The sequence below is a fragment of the Oncorhynchus mykiss genome, chromosome 21 (assembly GCF_013265735.2).
Source record: "Oncorhynchus mykiss isolate Arlee chromosome 21, USDA_OmykA_1.1, whole genome shotgun sequence".
Lineage (NCBI taxonomy): Eukaryota > Metazoa > Chordata > Actinopteri > Salmoniformes > Salmonidae > Oncorhynchus > Oncorhynchus mykiss.
In genome coordinates this window covers 21,838,230-21,856,143 of record NC_048585.1, presented here as the reverse complement: position 1 = coordinate 21,856,143, position 17,914 = coordinate 21,838,230, and the positions used below count along the sequence as shown (strand labels likewise).

The following is a 17,914-nucleotide window of genomic DNA, read 5'->3' as shown; positions in this document are numbered from 1 at the left end:
TCAGTAAAGCAGCCATTGACAAGTCTCAACACTGCAGTGAAAGCAAGTGAGTGAGAGCAGAGAAGAGGTAAAAGGAGAGGAAGGACTAACCGTTTTGGAGGAGGGTGCTGCGAGGGTCTCCATTTCCTCGTGGGTCACCCATACATTGCCTGACGGCTAGGAGTGCGGTGCCCAAGAGAAGAAGACAGCAGCAGCAGCAGTAGTCCGCCAGGAGGGGCAAGCAGTATTAAAGAAGAAGAGCAGCACCACTGTAAGCCAATAGTGTTATAGCATCATGGTCAGATGATGAGCAGGCCCGCCCCTCTGGGGTCAAAGGGCATGCACAGTACACAAACAAACACAGACACAAAACTGATTGAGGTAGAAGATGTCCTTAACCACAGATCTAGGATCAGATACTCTGTCCCCATCATAACCTTATCCATTAAAGGGGTGAAATACTATCTGATCCTGTATCAGTGGTTAGGGCAACTTCTGACTTTGGATAGACAAAAACAGCACATAAGACAGGAGCAGCCCACCTACACAGGTGCAACACATACGAGCCAAAGGAACACATTTACCATGCATGACAAGACTGGTTCACCATAAGCTAGTGTAGTAGTGGATTAGTACAAGGGTTTGGAGCAAACAGACACAAATACAAACATGCATATCCACCTCAGTCTAGTTTGATATACCTCAGTGTACCACACTGTTAAACCCCTTTCTAACAGACTCAGTCTAGTTTGATATACCTCAGTGTACCACACTGTTAAACCCCTTTCTAACAGACTCAGTCTAGTTTGATATACCTCAGTGTACCACACTGTTAAACCCCTTTCTAACAGACTCAGGCTAGTTTGATATACCTCAGTGTACCACACTGTTAAACCCCTTTCTAACAGATTCAGTCTAGTTTGATATACCTCAGTGTACCACACTGTTAAACCCCTTTCTAACAGACTGTCTAGTTTGATATACCTCAGTGTACCACACTGTTAAACCCCTTTCTAACAGACTCAGTCTAGTTTGATATACCTCAGTGTACCACACTGTTAAACCCCTTTCTAACAGATTCAGTCTAGTTTGATATACCTCAGTGTACCACACTGTTAAACCCCTTTCTAACAGACTCAGTCTAGTTTGATATACCTCAGTGTACCACACTGTTAAACCCCTTTCTAACAGATTATGTCTAGTTTGATATACCTCAGTGTACCACACTGTTAAACCCCTTTCTAACAGATTTAGTCTAGTTTGAGATACCTCAGTGTACCACACCGTTAAACCCCTTTCTAACAGATTCTGTCTAGTTTGATATACCTCAGTGTACCCCACTGTTAAACCCCTTTCTAACAGATTCTGTATAGTTTGATATACCTCAGTGTACCACACTGTTAAACCCCTTTCTAACAGATTTAGTCTAGTTTGATATACCTCAGTGTACCACACTGTTAAACCCCTTTCTAACAGATTCTGTCTAGTTTGAGATACCTCAGTGTACCACACTGTTAAACCCCTTTCTAACAGATTCTGTCTAGTTTGATATACCTCAGTGTACCACACTATTAAACCCCTTTCTAATAGTCTAGTTTGATATACCTCAGTGTACCACACCATTAAACCCCTTTCTAACAGACTGTCTAGTTTGATATATCTCAGTGTACCACACCATTAAACCCCTTTCTAACAGATTCTGTCTAGTTTGATATACCTCAGTGTACCCCACCATTAAACCCCTTTCTAACAGACTGTCTAGTTTGATATATCTCAGTGTACCACACCATTAAACCCCTTTCTAACAGATTCTGTCTAGTTTGATATACCTCAGTGTACCCCACCATTAAACCCCTTTCTAACAGACTGTCTAGTTTGATATATCTCAGTGTACCACACTGTTAAACCCCTTTCTAACAGATTTAGTCTAGTTTGAGATACCTCAGTGTACCACACTGTTAAACCCCTTTCTAACAGACTGTCTAGTTTGATATACCTCAGTGTACCACACTGTTAAACCCCTTTCTAACAGATTTAGTCTAGTTTGAGATACCTCAGTGTACCACACTGTTAAACCCCTTTCTAACAGACTCAGTCTAGTTTGATATACCTCAGTGTACCACACTGTTAAACCCCTTTCTAACAGACTGTCTAGTTTGATATACCTCAGTGTACCACACTGTTAAACCCCTTTCTAACAGATTTAGTCTAGTTTGATATACCTCAGTGTACCACACTGTTAAACCCCTTTCTAACAGATTTAGTCTAGTTTGAGATACCTCAGTGTACCACACCGTTAAACCCCTTTCTAACAGATTCTGTCTAGTTTGATATACCTCAGTGTACCACACTATTAAACCCCTTTCTAACAGACTGTCTAGTTTGATATACCTCAGTGTACCACACTATTAAACCCCTTTCTAACAGATTTAGTCTAGTTTGATATACCTCAGTGTACCACACTGTTAAACCCCTTTCTAACATATTCTGTCTAGTTTGATATACCTCGGTGTACCCCACCATTAAACCCCTTTCTAATAGTCTAGTTTGATATACCTCAGTGTACCACACTGTTAAACCCCTTTCTAACAGATTCTGTCTAGTTTGATATACCTCAGTGTACCACACTGTTAAACCCCTTTCTAACAGATTCTGTATAGTTTGATATACCTCAGTGTACCACACTGTTAAACCCCTTTCTAACAGATTCTGTCTAGTTTGATATACCTCAGTGTACCACACTGTTAAACCCCTTTCTAACAGATTCTGTCTAGTTTGATATACCTCAGTGTACCCCACCATTAAACCCCTTTCTAACAGATTTAGTCTCGTTTGAGATACCTCAGTGTACCACACCATTAAACCCCTTTCTAACAGACTCAGTCTAGTTTGATATACCTCAGTGTACCACACTATTAAACCCCTTTCTAACAGACTCAGTCTAGTTTGATATACCTCAGTGTACCACACTGTTAAACCCCTTTCTAACAGATTCTGTCTAGTTTGATATACCTCAGTGTACCACACTATTAAACCCCTTTCTAACAGATTTAGTCTAGTTTGATATACCTCAGTGTACCACACTATTAAACCCCTTTCTAACAGACTCAGTCTAGTTTGAGATACCTCAGTGTACCCCACTGTTAAACCCCTTTCTAACAGATTCTGTATAGTTTGATATACCTCAGTGTACCACACTGTTAAACCCCTTTCTAACAGATTCAGTCTAGTTTGAGATACCTCAGTGTACCACACTGTTAAACCCCTTTCTAACAGATTCTGTCTAGTTTGATATACCTCAGTGTACCACACTGTTAAACCCCTTTCTAACAGATTCTGTCTAGTTTGATATACCTCAGTGTACCACACCATTAAACCCCTTTCTAATAGTCTAGTTTGATATACCTCAGTGTACCACACTGTTAAACCCCTTTCTAACAGACTGTCTAGTTTGAGATACCTCAGTGTACCACACCGTTAAACCCCTTTCTAACAGATTCTGTATAGTTTGAGATACCTCAGTGTACCACACTGTTAAACCCCTTTCTAACAGATTCTGTCTAGTTTGATATACCTCAGTGTACCACACTGTTAAACCCCTTTCTAACAGATTCTGTCTAGTTTGATATACCTCAGTGTACCACACTGTTAAACCCCTTTCTAACAGACTGTCTAGTTTGATATACCTCAGTGTACCACACTGTTAAACCCCTTTCTAACAGATTCTGTCTAGTTTGATATACCTCAGTGTACCACACTGTTAAACCCCTTTCTAACAGATTCTGTCTAGTTTGATATACCTCAGTGTACCACACTGTTAAACCCCTTTCTAACAGATTTAGTCTAGTTTGATATACCTCAGTGTACCACACCGTTAAACCCCTTTCTAACAGATTCGGTCTAGTTTGATATACCTCAGTGTACCACACTGTTAAACCCCTTTCTAACAGATTTAGTCTAGTTTGATATACCTCAGTGTACCACACTATTAAACCCCTTTCTAACAGATTCAGTCTAGTTTGATATACCTCAGTGTACCACACCGTTAAACCCCATTCCAACCCATTCTAATCTGTTGTTGATTCTAATTTTAGCAGCCATGATCACTGTGCTTTGCAGCCCCACTGGATCAAGCTGTCATGACCTAGATAAGAACACTTGAGGGGATGACAATCTCTATTAAAGACACCGTACTAAAGGGCTGCTCACGCATGCCTGTTTCACACTATAGAGCCGAGCCAAGCCCAGCTGTACTGGGCAGCACAGTACGGTTCGGGTCGGCCCCATAGGGTGAATCAGACGTCACTGTCTGTGAGCTTAAAGGCAGCAGAATAACCAGTCCTGTGACTGGTCAAATAAAGAAGTTAGCTCCCTACCCCACCTTTCCCCCGTCAGTGTTCTGCTTGTCAGACACTACCCCTGCATTTACAGGGTTGATTAACCCGGAGTGTAAACTTAAAGGGGTCATTTGGTTAAGAGGGGCAGGGAACTGACCACCAGTCACAGCAGGGGGAACCAGGGCAGAGGGGGTCTATAGAGTCATATTCCCAGAGTTCACTGCTCCTTGATGAAAGATTCAGTTTAAGTGTGTGTGTGTGTGTGTGTGTGTGTGTGTGATAAAGCTACATAGAATAAAACAGTTTATAGCATTAAGCTCAGCAGGTTCCTCAGAGGTTACATAAAATCACCATGACAACTCGGAGCTGTGAAACAGACTGAGGTATAAAATAGCTGTTGGTGTGGTAAATTAGAGTAAATGCTGCAGAGCTGAATTAAGTGCATGAGCTGACTGACACTACTGAGAGATAAACAAGCCGGCCTTAAACGGGTTCCTCCCATTCTCTCCAACATTCAGTTACCAACACCAAGGATAGAGATGCTACACAAGTCAGGTTCTCTGACTGTGAAGGCGGTACAATGCAAACTAGCAGAAATAGCTTCTTGAGTGTCTTTACCCTTGAAGACTATACCGTCTGTGTGTGTATGCATGCATATCGGAGTTAAGAACAAGTAAGCTCACTCAAAATGTCACCGGTGGAGCTATCGAATAGGATGCTTTTTCTATGGCTCAATGTCTTTGTTGTCAAGCAGGCGGTCACGTGTGTTGGTGTGGTAGAGGAGCCTGGTTAAAGCCCAGTCAGAGGCAGGTTCAGGGAGGCAGCGCTATATGCTAAGCTAACACTGACGGCAGTTACATGCATGGGTGTGTGTGTGCGCGTGTCAATGGACACTCACGGTTCTGGAGGTTGGCGGGGCAGATGGACTGGTGAGGGACACCATCTCCTGGATGGCCAGTCGTAGTTTGAGGCGGTGCAGGGGGTTACTGATGCCAATCTCCCTCTGGATCTCTGTGTCCGACAGGGCAGACATGATGGCACCGCTCTTAACGTTGGCACGACACGCCGCCACGTACCAGGCGGGCATCCCCAGCCACAGCTGAAACAGGAGGAGGAAGACCATTTGTGATTTCATGTAAAGTAGCGAGTGAGCTTGTTTTTACAAATTATAGGTGATGTGGTGGGAGGACTTGTCTACCATCCTTACCTATGGTAGACAAGTTGAGTAGCATTTCCTTGTTTTATTAAAGATCTACTGAGAAACAGTAGGGGGCAGTCATGGTTGAAATGTTCACCTTGTATGTTCAAGCATGTTCTATCACGATTAAATGAGAAAAAACTGAATACAGACATAGGATATTTCAATGAAGACAGAAAATAAACTGTGATGATTCATTGATAGGCAACGCATTCATTTACTTAATGAATACCCATGTTAATATTACACAACATTCCTATGGCCTTTATGAGGTGTAATGTCAAGCAATTACAAGCTGGGGAGAACATGGCATAGTAAATCACAGAGTAGACCTTTACCAACAGCCTCCGAGGCGTCCACCAAGGTGACATCAAAATCTGGGACATTGTCTCCCATAATATCCGTGAGATCTAGATTCGACACACTGCTGGTCCCATAGGACCCATAGGGCCCCCAACATCACACAGCGTAGCCTGGGACAAACACAACTCATTGAGGGCTTGATGATCAGTTGAATCAGGTGTGCTTGTCCAGGGCTACAATAAAAATGAGTATCGTTGGGGTACTGGAGGACTGGAGTTGGGGAAGCACTGGATTAGATAATAGACTTAATATAATAAAGCACAAAGAGTAATGTCAGCCGGAGGCGTAATCATTTTATAACTACTCTCGGTAACATGCTGACTACTACGGCATTGGATTTCCCCGGGTCGTAATTACAACACAATACATCCACAGTTATGTAACAGCACTGTGTCATCCCATGTTTTGATTTAAGGAAAGTATCTGGTTTGAATTTCGTAGTGCCGTATTAGAAAGGGTGACCATTAGGCTGAAGTAAGGCATCGGGTAATTGATTTGAAATGTGAAACATCATCAACGGTCAGAGGTTAGAGGATAATGGAAGTCGTATCTCAGGTGAATGCTGAGTGTGCAGACTGGGTAGTCAAGGAGGAATAGACCACTTCACCGGGGCGGAGAATATTATCTTCTTCACAGAGTGGGAGTCTGGCACAGACCTTGTAAATCTATCCCAGAGGCGGGAGGATTGAGAATGGCTCCAGGCCAGAGTAGAGGAGTGCCTACCTCCAGCCAGGCCACCACTGTGGGGCCGTCCCATTGGGCGAAAGGTAAGCCTTTCCTCCTCGCCTCTTCCAACAACTCGTGCCTGAGGGCGGGAGCAGAGACATGGGATTAATGCACTGCACACACTCACACATATACTGAGACAGTCACACCCCCTCACACAAGGCACTAGTATTACACCAAGATTTGGTGTGTGTGTTCACTGTACAGTGCCACACACTTTCTCTCTCACAGGCCAGAGCTTTCTGAAAGGGCACGACCTTATCATACAATCTCTCCACACACACACACTGCATGTAAAATGAGTACGCTCTCTCTCTGCCCTTAGCTCTCTCTCTCTGCCTCTATCTCTGTCTGCCCCCCCACCCCCCTCTCTGCCTCTTTTTCTCTCTGCTGCTCTGCCCCTTGCGCTCTCTTTCTCTCTCTGCCCCTCTCTCTCTCACCATCTGGTACAGACACACCTTGAAGGGACAGCAAGGGCTGCTGGGCTGCTCACTGAAGCCTGACTTTGATTTGCTAATCTGAAGAACCACAAATCTCCACTTGTCTCTGTGCTGCAGCTGGGAATGAGGAGATCTGCATGGAGGAATGGGCCAAAATACCAGCAACAGTGTGTGAAAACCTTGTGAAGACTTACAGAAAATGTTTGACCTCTGTCATTGCCAACAAAGGGTATATAACAAAGTATTGAGATAAACTTTTGTTATTGACCAAATACTTATTTTCCACCATAATTTGCAAATAAATCCATAAAAAATCCTACAATGTGATTTTCTGGATTTTTTTTCTCGTTTTGTTTGTCATAGTTGAAGTGTACCTATGATGAAAATTACAGGCCTCTCTCATCTTTTTAAGTGGGAGAACTTGCACAATTGGTGGCTGACTAAATACTTTTTTTGCCCCACTGTAATTTGTGTGGCGGTGGAAGTGTTCAATAGGTAAACTAAGATGGCCCGAGTGAAATAGAGAAATGTGTTATTTGTGCTGAGCACCACTTTGAAAGCTGTCTTAAGCACTCCTGCCGCCATACTCAGCTCAGAGTAAATTGCACCTTATCTAGGGAGAGCAGAGGAGAGGAGGTAGATGTTCTCTTTACTCAGTCATGTACCAGGCAATTTGTAATATGCTGATTCCTGCGACACCAACTCTGTTAGGCAGAGAGACAGAGAACTGATGAACGGTCTATATAAATGTGTGTTTGGGGTATGTGTGTGTGTGTGTCTCATCTTTATTGATGTGTGCACACTGCTAACTAATGGAGTTGGGGAGCAGATGGCTGGGAGTTCTATGGTGTAGAAAAGAACCAGAGAGGCTACGCTAGAGAGATACCCAACTGTGGAACGCTACTTCCTGAAGACAGTTGATAGTGTCTGACTGGTCTAAGAGTCTGAATATAGAGAGGGACTGTTGAGCTGATAAATACATAACTCACACAACATGCTACACACAAAAACAGACTTCTGAAGTTACAATTCTATTCCGTGAACAGAATACTTCATGAGAGTTCTAAGGCAAGAAACTAGTTCCTGAGTGCAGCTAAAATGTCTTCCATCTGGAGACATAGTGGCCAACATGAGGCATACGGAGAAAAGGCATGTGACACATTATGTATGTGACTTGGTCAGAGTTGAAGGCCTCAGTGCAGAGAAAGGGCACTTGAATACACCATACAAAGACTGAATGGACTGACACACAACATAGGAGATGTGTCCATTGATGTCAATCAATTTTGTTTCCATTCAATGTCGTGTCAATTCAACAGGCATATAGATAGATATGTTCATGTTAGATTCTTATGCATGAGATATACATCCACTGAACATAGCTGGGAAAGGAAGGAAACAGTTATGACAAAGAAAATAAAACAACAAGATATGACGCCCCATAACCCGGTATCAGAACCGGTTATATCTCACAGTCACAGATATAGAAACACGCACAAGGAAGGAGGAAGGTATTGGACATTCCAAGTAAAAAAATCAACCCCATTAATGGGTGATGGCACACATTCTTTGTCCAGCCATGGATGCAGCCGAAACTGCACTGTGGGGAAGAAACATTTTATACGGTAAATGAAAAGATAGAAAGATCGAAAGGAAGAAAGACAGCTAGAAAGCAAGGGGTCATTAACAGCCATAGAGGGACAGAGTGACGTCAGCTTTGGCACCGGCCATTGGGAGGGGGACAGATGGATGGACAGAGAGGTGGACAGACGGCACAGCGCTGACAATGGAGATGTCCAGGTTTCACACTGTCACAACTTACCCGCTTCTTTAGTCACATGATGAGAGGGAGGGAGGAAGAGTACAAGGAGAGAGAGAGAGGAAGAGAAAGTGACGGGAGACAAAAAGTGCACAAATGTTAATGAGTTAACCCCCCCCACCACCTTGCCCCCAAAACACACACGAATGCACAAACACACACACACACTGCCCATACATGCACGGACACATATTCAAACACACACACACACACATGGACGCAGGCACACACACACACACACACACACACACTGCAAAATAGAAACAGTCTCTCAAGTAGACAGGTGACAAGAGCTTTTCCAAAGACTGACATTAGAACAGTAGAATGACAAGTCAAAGAGTAATATTGGTTAGCAAAAGAAAAGCCACTTTCTTCTTCTCTTTGGTCGATGCAGCTTTTTACAGCATCGCGTGCAGGCAGACAAAAGATAATGCACTTGGGGCAAGACACCTGCAATGCATTTGTTCACATTCTTCACAGGAACAAACCAGCCAAATGCCAAACATTACCCAACACATCACACATACACAACACATCAGCAATGAACCAATGAACGATCACGATATTGACCAGGCTGAAAATGTCACTGTAAATTCAGCAGGCAGTTCAATAGCATGCACTGGAAGAGAGTATCACGATGCAAGGCGGTCCACTTCCTGGAAAACTGGAGAATCGACACCAAAATAGAACACAGTCGTCATCATCATAATACCTTCTATTGATCATCTGTAAGGGTGGGAAAGTTATTTGTCATGACAACTCAAAGCTCGCCGACAGAGAACACATTTGTCATTTGGCACTGACACGGTAGACACCACATACATTTCCAGTTGAAAGGAGATGGAACTTGCACATGAGGGAACCCCCAAGTTTTGTCATTCATGTGTGGGTTTAAAGGACTATATCTGGAAAATCAAACCAAAAGCATTAACTAAGAATCGTAGGCCTACATGTGTGACATGAATAGACTTCCAACACAATCAATAGTCTGACTGTGTTTGGTTAGGGGGGATCCCTCTATTGTACGTCTATTCAGGTTCCTGGTCTGTATTGATCCTCTCTCTGCTGGAGAGTGGGAGTATTGGAGATGTATCTTCTATCCAGCCACATGTGGAACTGCCTCCTATACAGGGAAAGGACTAATGAAACCAGGGATTCCTCACCAGCCACTGCGTACGGGGTCAAAGGTTGGAAACGGGATAATGATCTCTATTCAGATGTACTATAGACAGACACTGCTGTCTGGCACATAAAAAGGTGTGTGTATCATAACACTGTAGTAGTGTCACTTCTACAGTAGTGTCATGTACAGTAGATTAACACAGGGGGGTGTTAGTACTGGTGTGGTACATTGCCCAGTGTTTCTAGTGACACAGATATGATTTATCTCCCACTGGCTGTGATGTGAGCCAATCAAGTATTATTGAGCGCAAGGTTGTTGTTTGTTTGGGGTGAAATGCTGTGGTGGCAGGTTTGAGGGGCAGGACGGGGGTGTTGTGAAAGCTTACTTCTTTTTCAGCCGGCGGTCTTTCTCAGCCTGAGTCCCCAGCTTCCCCACAGCCATGTCCTGACCCAGGTCTGGATCAGACACTCCTGTGAGAGAGGGAGAATGGGACGTTACTGCACTGCCTGTATGGCTCATAGAAATCATCCAGTGTAGATAGTATCCAGACAGTACTAGCAAGGAGCCACCATTATCTCCTCTGAATCTGTACTCAACAGAGTTTATGCTTTTTCATCGTCACATAATCTACTTCACACAGATGGGAGAGTCAGAGGTGATGTTTGGGTGGTGAGGTGGTAAGTAATAACCTCTGTGACAAGTATCATCTAACATAACACAGGCAGGTTAGGGCCCTCAGATCCTCAAAAAGTTCTACAGCTGCACCGTCGAGAGCATCTTGACTGACTGCATCACCACTTCGTATGGCAAAAAGGCCAGCACAGTACATCACTGGGGCCGAGCTCCCTGCCATCCAGGATCTCTATATCAGGTAGGTTCAGAGGAAGGCCCAAAAACATTGGGCCTTTGAGACAGCTTCTATCCCAAAGACATACGACTGCTAAATAGCCAGACTGCTAAATAGTCAATTAATGGTACCTGAACTAGCTGCACTGACTCTATATTGCACCGACCCTACGCACACCCACTAGACTATATATACACACCATATACACACTCACTAGACTATATATACACACTCACTAGACTACATATACACACTCACTAGACTATATACACACCATATACACATTCACTAGACTATATATACACACCATATACACACTCACTATATATATATATATATATATATATATACACACACCATATACACACTCACTAGACTATATATATACACACCATATACACACTCACTATATATATATATATATATATATATACACACACCATATACACACTCACTAGACTATATATATACACACCATATACACACTCACTAGACCATATATATACACACCATGTACACACTCACTAGACTATATACAGTGCCTTGCGAAAGTATTCGGCCCCCTTGAACTTTGCGACCTTTTGCCACATTTCAGGCTTCAAACATAAAGATATAAAACTGTGTTTTTTTGTGAAGAATCAACAACAAGTGGGACACAAGCATGAAGTGGAACGACATTTATTGGATATTTCAAACTTTTTTAACAAATCAAAAACTGAAAAATTGGGCGTGCAAAATTATTCAGCCCCTTTACTTTCAGTGCAGCAAACTCTCTCCAGAAGTTCAGTGAGGATCTCTGAATGATCCAATGTTGACCTAAATGACTAATGATGATAAATACAATCCACCTGTGTGTAATGTAAGTTCAAGGGGGCCGAATACTTTCGCAAGGCACTGTATACACACCAGATACACACTGACTAGACTAGATATACAGACCATATACACACTCACTAGACTACATTTACACACCATATACACACTCACTAGACTATATATACACACTCACTAGACTATATACACACTCACTAGACTACATATACACACCATATACACACTCACTAGACTACATATACACACTCACTAGACCATTTACAATGTATACACACCATATACACACTCACTAGACTACATTTACACACCATATACACACTCACTAGACTATATATACACACCATATACACTCACTAGACTACATATACACACTCACTAGACTACATATACACACCATATACACACTCACTCAGACACACTACACTGTCACTCCCACACAAATCCGTCACACACTCAAACACACACACACACACACACATTATTTGTTGCTGCTACTCCGTTCTTTGTTTACTCTTATTATTATCTATCCTGATGCCTAGTCACTTTACTTCATGTACATATCTACTTCAAATACCTTATTATTATCTATCCTGATGCCTAGTCACTTTACCCTGCCTTCATGTACATATCTACCTCAAATACCTTATTATTATCTATCCTGATGCCTAGTCACTTTACCCTGCCTTCATGTACATATCTACCTCAAATACCTTATTATTATCTATCCTGATGCCTAGTCACTTTACCCTGCCTTCATGTACATATCTACCTCAAATACCTTATTATTATCTATCCTGATGCCTAGTCACTTTACTTCATGTACATATCTACCTCAAATACCTTATTATTATCTATCCTGATGCCTAGTCACTTTACTTCATGTACATATCTACCTCAAATACCTTATTATTATCTATCCTGATGCCTAGTCACTTTATCCTGCCTTCATGTACATATCTACCTCAAATACCTTATTATTATCTATCCTGATGCCTAGTCACTTTACTTCATGTACATATCTACTTCAAATACCTTATTATTATCTATCCTGATGCCTAGTCACTTTATCCTGCCTTCATGTACATATCTATCTATCTGGTACTGCCTGTATATATCTTCATTATGGATCTGGTACTGGTACTCCCTGTATATATCTTCATTATGGATCTGGTACTGGTACTCCCTGTATATATATCCATTATGGATCTGGTACTGGTACTCCCTGTATATATATCCATTATTGATCTGGTACTGGTACTCCCTGTATATATATATATCCATTATTGATCTGGTACTGGTACTCCCTGTATATATCTTCATTATTGATCTGGTACTGGTACTCCCTGTATATAGCTTCATTATTGATCTGGTACTGGTACTCCCTGTATATACTCCACATTGATCTGGTACTGGTACTCCCTGTATATAGCTTCATTATTGATCTGGTACTGGTACTCCCTGTATATAGCTTCATTATTGATCTGGTACTGGTACTCCCTGCATATAGCTCTTATTTTACTCCTGTATTTTATTTTTAATCCTCATTTATTTTACTCTACATTGTTTGGAGTTACAGTTTTATATCTTTATGTTTGAAGCCTGAAATGTGGCAAAAGGTCGCAAAGTTCAAGGGGGCCGAATACTTTCGCAAGGCACTGTATACACACCATATACACACTCACTAGACTACATATACACACCATATACACACTCACTAGACTACATTTACACACCATATACACACTCACTAGACTATATATACACACTCACTAGACTATATACACACTCACTAGACTACATATACACACCATATACACACTCACTAGACTACATATACACACTCACTAGACCATTTACAATGTATACACACCATATACACACTCACTAGACTACATTTACACACCATATACACACTCACTAGACTATATATACACACCATATACACTCACTAGACTACATATACACACTCACTAGACTACATATACACACCATATACACACTCACTCAGACACACTACACTGTCACTCCCACACAAATCCGTCACACACTCAAACACACACACACACACACACATTATTTGTTGCTGCTACTCCGTTCTTTGTTTACTCTTATTATTATCTATCCTGATGCCTAGTCACTTTACTTCATGTACATATCTACTTCAAATACCTTATTATTATCTATCCTGATGCCTAGTCACTTTACCCTGCCTTCATGTACATATCTACCTCAAATACCTTATTATTATCTATCCTGATGCCTAGTCACTTTACCCTGCCTTCATGTACATATCTACCTCAAATACCTTATTATTATCTATCCTGATGCCTAGTCACTTTACCCTGCCTTCATGTACATATCTACCTCAAATACCTTATTATTATCTATCCTGATGCCTAGTCACTTTACTTCATGTACATATCTACCTCAAATACCTTATTATTATCTATCCTGATGCCTAGTCACTTTACTTCATGTACATATCTACCTCAAATACCTTATTATTATCTATCCTGATGCCTAGTCACTTTATCCTGCCTTCATGTACATATCTACCTCAAATACCTTATTATTATCTATCCTGATGCCTAGTCACTTTATCCTGCCTTCATGTACATATCTATCTATCTGGTACTGCCTGTATATATCTTCATTATGGATCTGGTACTGGTACTCCCTGTATATATCTTCATTATGGATCTGGTACTGGTACTCCCTGTATATATATCCATTATGGATCTGGTACTGGTACTCCCTGTATATATATCCATTATTGATCTGGTACTGGTACTCCCTGTATATATATATATCCATTATTGATCTGGTACTGGTACTCCCTGTATATATCTTCATTATTGATCTGGTACTGGTACTCCCTGTATATAGCTTCATTATTGATCTGGTACTGGTACTCCCTGTATATACTCCACATTGATCTGGTACTGGTACTCCCTGTATATAGCTTCATTATTGATCTGGTACTGGTACTCCCTGTATATAGCTTCATTATTGATCTGGTACTGGTACTCCCTGCATATAGCTCTTATTTTACTCCTGTATTTTATTTTTAATCCTCATTTATTTTACTCTACATTGTTTGGAAATGTTCGTAAGTAAGCACTTCACTGTAAAGTCTACACCTGTTGTATTCGGCGCAGGTGATAAATACAATTTGATTTGAGAAAGTATTAACCCCCTGGCAAGGCACTAAACCCTATGTGCTCCTGTCGGTAACTCTGGATCAGAACGTCTGCTAAACTGCCAAATGACTAAAACGTCAATGTACATGAATGACTTCTCATTAACCAAACAGTACATAGAACAGACAAGAGCAACTCATATCAGAGAGGTGCTGAGTGTAGACCAGTACCTTGGCTCTGCCCGATGGCCTCCCTGTGGGCATGCAGCTGTGCCAGTCTGGTCTTCTCCTTCTTGCCAAACAGGCGTCCGATGGAGGACTTGATGCCTTTCTTCTTGGGCTGCTTGTTGATGGAGTCCTGACTGCTGGCTACGCTGCTCAGAGCACTGGCCTCTGCCTCCAGGTTGGCAGCAATGCTGCAAACACACACACACATATGCACACACACACATGCACGCACACACACACACACACACAGTCAAGGAAAAAGATACAACTTGGGTAAGAGATAATTTGTCTCATAAACTACCATCAGGATGAAGAAGGTGGAGTGTGTGTGTGTGTGTGTGTGTGTGTGTGTGTGTGTGCGTGTGCGCTATAAGTTAAACATACCCTCGGGCCTCATTGTGTGAGGAGGCTGGCAGTGTGCGGGTCATGCGTACGGTCCGGGGCGTGGGAGGAGGGGACGTCTCACACTTGATGGTAGCCTTGTCCTGGCCGTCATCGTCGGTGGCCGCAATCTGACCGTGGAGAGGTGAAGAGACCTGTTAGTAGCTCTTATAAAACTAGTATAGTAACACCTCACACATCAATCTCTACAACACTGTTATTACACTATAGTCACACAATTTCTACAACACTGGTATTACACTATAGTCACACCTCAATCTCTACAACACTGTTACTACACTATAGTCACACCTCACACATCAATCTCTACAACACTGGTATTACACTATAGTCACACCTCACACATCAATCTCTACAACACTGTTACTACACTATAGTCACACCTCACACATCAATCTCTACAACACTGTTATTACACTATAGTCACACAATCTCTACAACACTGGTATTACACTATAGTCACACCTCAATCTCTACAACACTGTTACTACACTATAGTCACACCTCACACATCAATCTCTACAACACTGTTACTACACTATAGTCACACCTCACACCTCAATCTCTACAACACTGTTACTACACTATAGTCACACCTCACACATCAATCTCTACAACACTGGTATTGCACTATAGTCACACCTCACACATCAATCTCTACAACACTGTTAATACACTATTGTCACACAATCTCTACAACACTGGTATTACACTATAGTCACCTCAATCTCTACAACACTGTTATTACACTATAGTCACACAATCTCTACAACACTGGTATTACATTATAGTCACACCTCACACATCAATCTCTACAACACTGTTATTACACTATAGTCACACAATCTCTACAACACTGTTACTACACTATAGTCACACCTCACACGTCAATCTCTACAACACTGTTACTACACTATAGTCACACCTCACACAATCTCTACAACACTGTTACTACAATATAGTAACACCTCACACATAAATCTCTGCAACACTGTTACTACACTATAGTCACACCTCAATCTCTGCAACACTGTTATTACACTATAGTCACACCTCACACATCAATCTCTGCAACACTGTTATTACACTATAGTCACACCTCACACATCAATCTCTACAATATAGTCACACCTCACACATCAATCTCTACAATACTGTTTGCTTATATGTCTTCAGAGTCCAATAATGGCAAGGATACACCAGACCATGACAGTAATCTACAGGAAGACAGAGGTACTATGAATTTGAAATGTCTGATGTAATAAAATGAACATATCATTAGTACTGTACCTTTCTCCTGTGTTTCCTCAGATCACTGGGCTGCAGGGTGGAGGACAGGAAAGAAAAGGAAAACAGCAGTTTACAGTAAATCAGTAAGATTAAACTAAATGTCCTCCTCCATACAGAAACACCTCATTTATAGTTATAGACATGCCTAGCCGATATACCATCAGGTGGGCAGACGACTTGTCAATTACACATTACACCACACAATCAATTACAGTGATTTGTTGAAAAAATAACCTGCTTTGCCACTATTCATTTGAGAGGTCAATAAAATCAAAGGCTCATTCTTTAAAAGCCCCTGGGTATTGGCAACATTCACTCTCTGAGACGGTCTGGATGTCTGTCTGGCTGTCTGGTCTTTTATTGACCTAACGTAGACAGTACTTTTATTGACCTAACGTAGACAGTACTTTTATTGACCTAACGTAGACAGTACTTGTATTGACCTAACGTAGACAGTCCTTGTACTGACCTAACGTAGACAGTACTTTTATTGACCTAACGTAGACAGTCCTTGTATTGACCTAACGTAGACAGTACTTTTATTGACCTAACGTAGACAGTACTTGTATTGACCTAACGTAGACAGTACTTTTATTGACCTAACGTAGACAGTACTTTTATTGACCTAACGTAGACAGTACTTTTATTGACCTAACGTAGACAGTACTTGTATTGACCTAATGCAGACAGTACTTGTATTGACCTAATGCAGACAGTACTTGTACTGACCTAACGTAGACAGTACTTTTATTGACCTAACGTAGACAGTACTTTTATTGACCTAACAGACAGTACTTTTATTGACCTAATGCAGACAGTACTTGTATTGACCTAACGTAGACAGTACTTTTATTGACCTAACGTAGACAGTACTTTTATTGACCTAACGTAGACAGTACTTGTATTGACCTAACGTAGACAGTACTTTTATTGACCTAACGTAGACAGTACTTTTATTGACCTAACGTAGACAGTACTTTTATTGACCTAATGCAGACAGTACTTGTATTGACCTAACGTAGACAGTACTTTTATTGACCTAACGTAGACAGTCCTTGTACTGACCTAACGTAGACAGTCCTTGTACTGACCTAACGTAGACAGTACTTTTATTGACCTAATGCAGACAGTACTTGTATTGACCTAACGTAGACAGTACTTTTATTGACCTAACGTAGACAGTACTTTT

At 41.5% G+C, this 17,914-nt stretch overlaps 2 protein-coding genes across 10 annotated transcripts in view; both read right to left on the bottom strand.

Moving 5' to 3' along the window:
* The window catches only part of LOC110499997 (liprin-alpha-2), a 219,092-nt gene that overhangs the window by 13,602 nt on the left and 187,576 nt on the right, over nt 1–17,914 (bottom strand). For 6 of the 9 annotated variants that reach the window (XR_005038557.1, XM_036957268.1, XM_036957272.1 and 3 more), the window contains exons 17-24: nt 16,726–16,755; nt 15,418–15,545; nt 15,037–15,221; nt 10,371–10,455; nt 8,866–8,871; nt 6,601–6,682; nt 5,215–5,415; nt 91–156 (exon numbers count right to left, since the gene is read on the bottom strand). Coding sequence is in view for 8 of the 9 variants with exons in the window: in XM_036957268.1 (XP_036813163.1) it covers nt 91–156; nt 5,215–5,415; nt 6,601–6,682; nt 8,866–8,871; nt 10,371–10,455; nt 15,037–15,221; nt 15,418–15,545; nt 16,726–16,755 (783 nt within the window). In the remaining variant the exon portion in view is untranslated. The remainder of the gene's footprint in view (nt 1–90; nt 157–5,214; nt 5,416–6,600; nt 6,683–8,865; nt 8,872–10,370; nt 10,456–15,036; nt 15,222–15,417; nt 15,546–16,725; nt 16,756–17,914) is intronic. The other 3 variants (XM_036957271.1, XM_036957277.1, XM_036957276.1) reach the window with 2 other exon arrangements.
* Nucleotides 196–5,198, bottom strand: LOC118942910. The gene is made up of 2 exons (XM_036957278.1): nt 2,536–5,198; nt 196–2,315 (listed from the first exon to the last, which is right to left on the bottom strand). The coding sequence occupies exons 1-2, from the start codon at nt 3,349–3,351 to the stop codon at nt 2,091–2,093; spliced, it is 1,041 nt and encodes a 346-aa protein (XP_036813173.1). The 5' UTR covers nt 3,352–5,198; the 3' UTR covers nt 196–2,090.

Coding starts and splice junctions, on each gene's coding strand:
- LOC118942910 (XM_036957278.1), bottom strand. CDS start 3,351: ATGGTGTGGTACACTGAGGTATATCAAACTAGACAGAATCTGTTAGAA. Junction 2,316..2,535: donor TAACAGTGTGGTACACTGAG/GTATATCAAACT, acceptor TGGTACACTGAG/GTATATCAAACTAGACAGAA.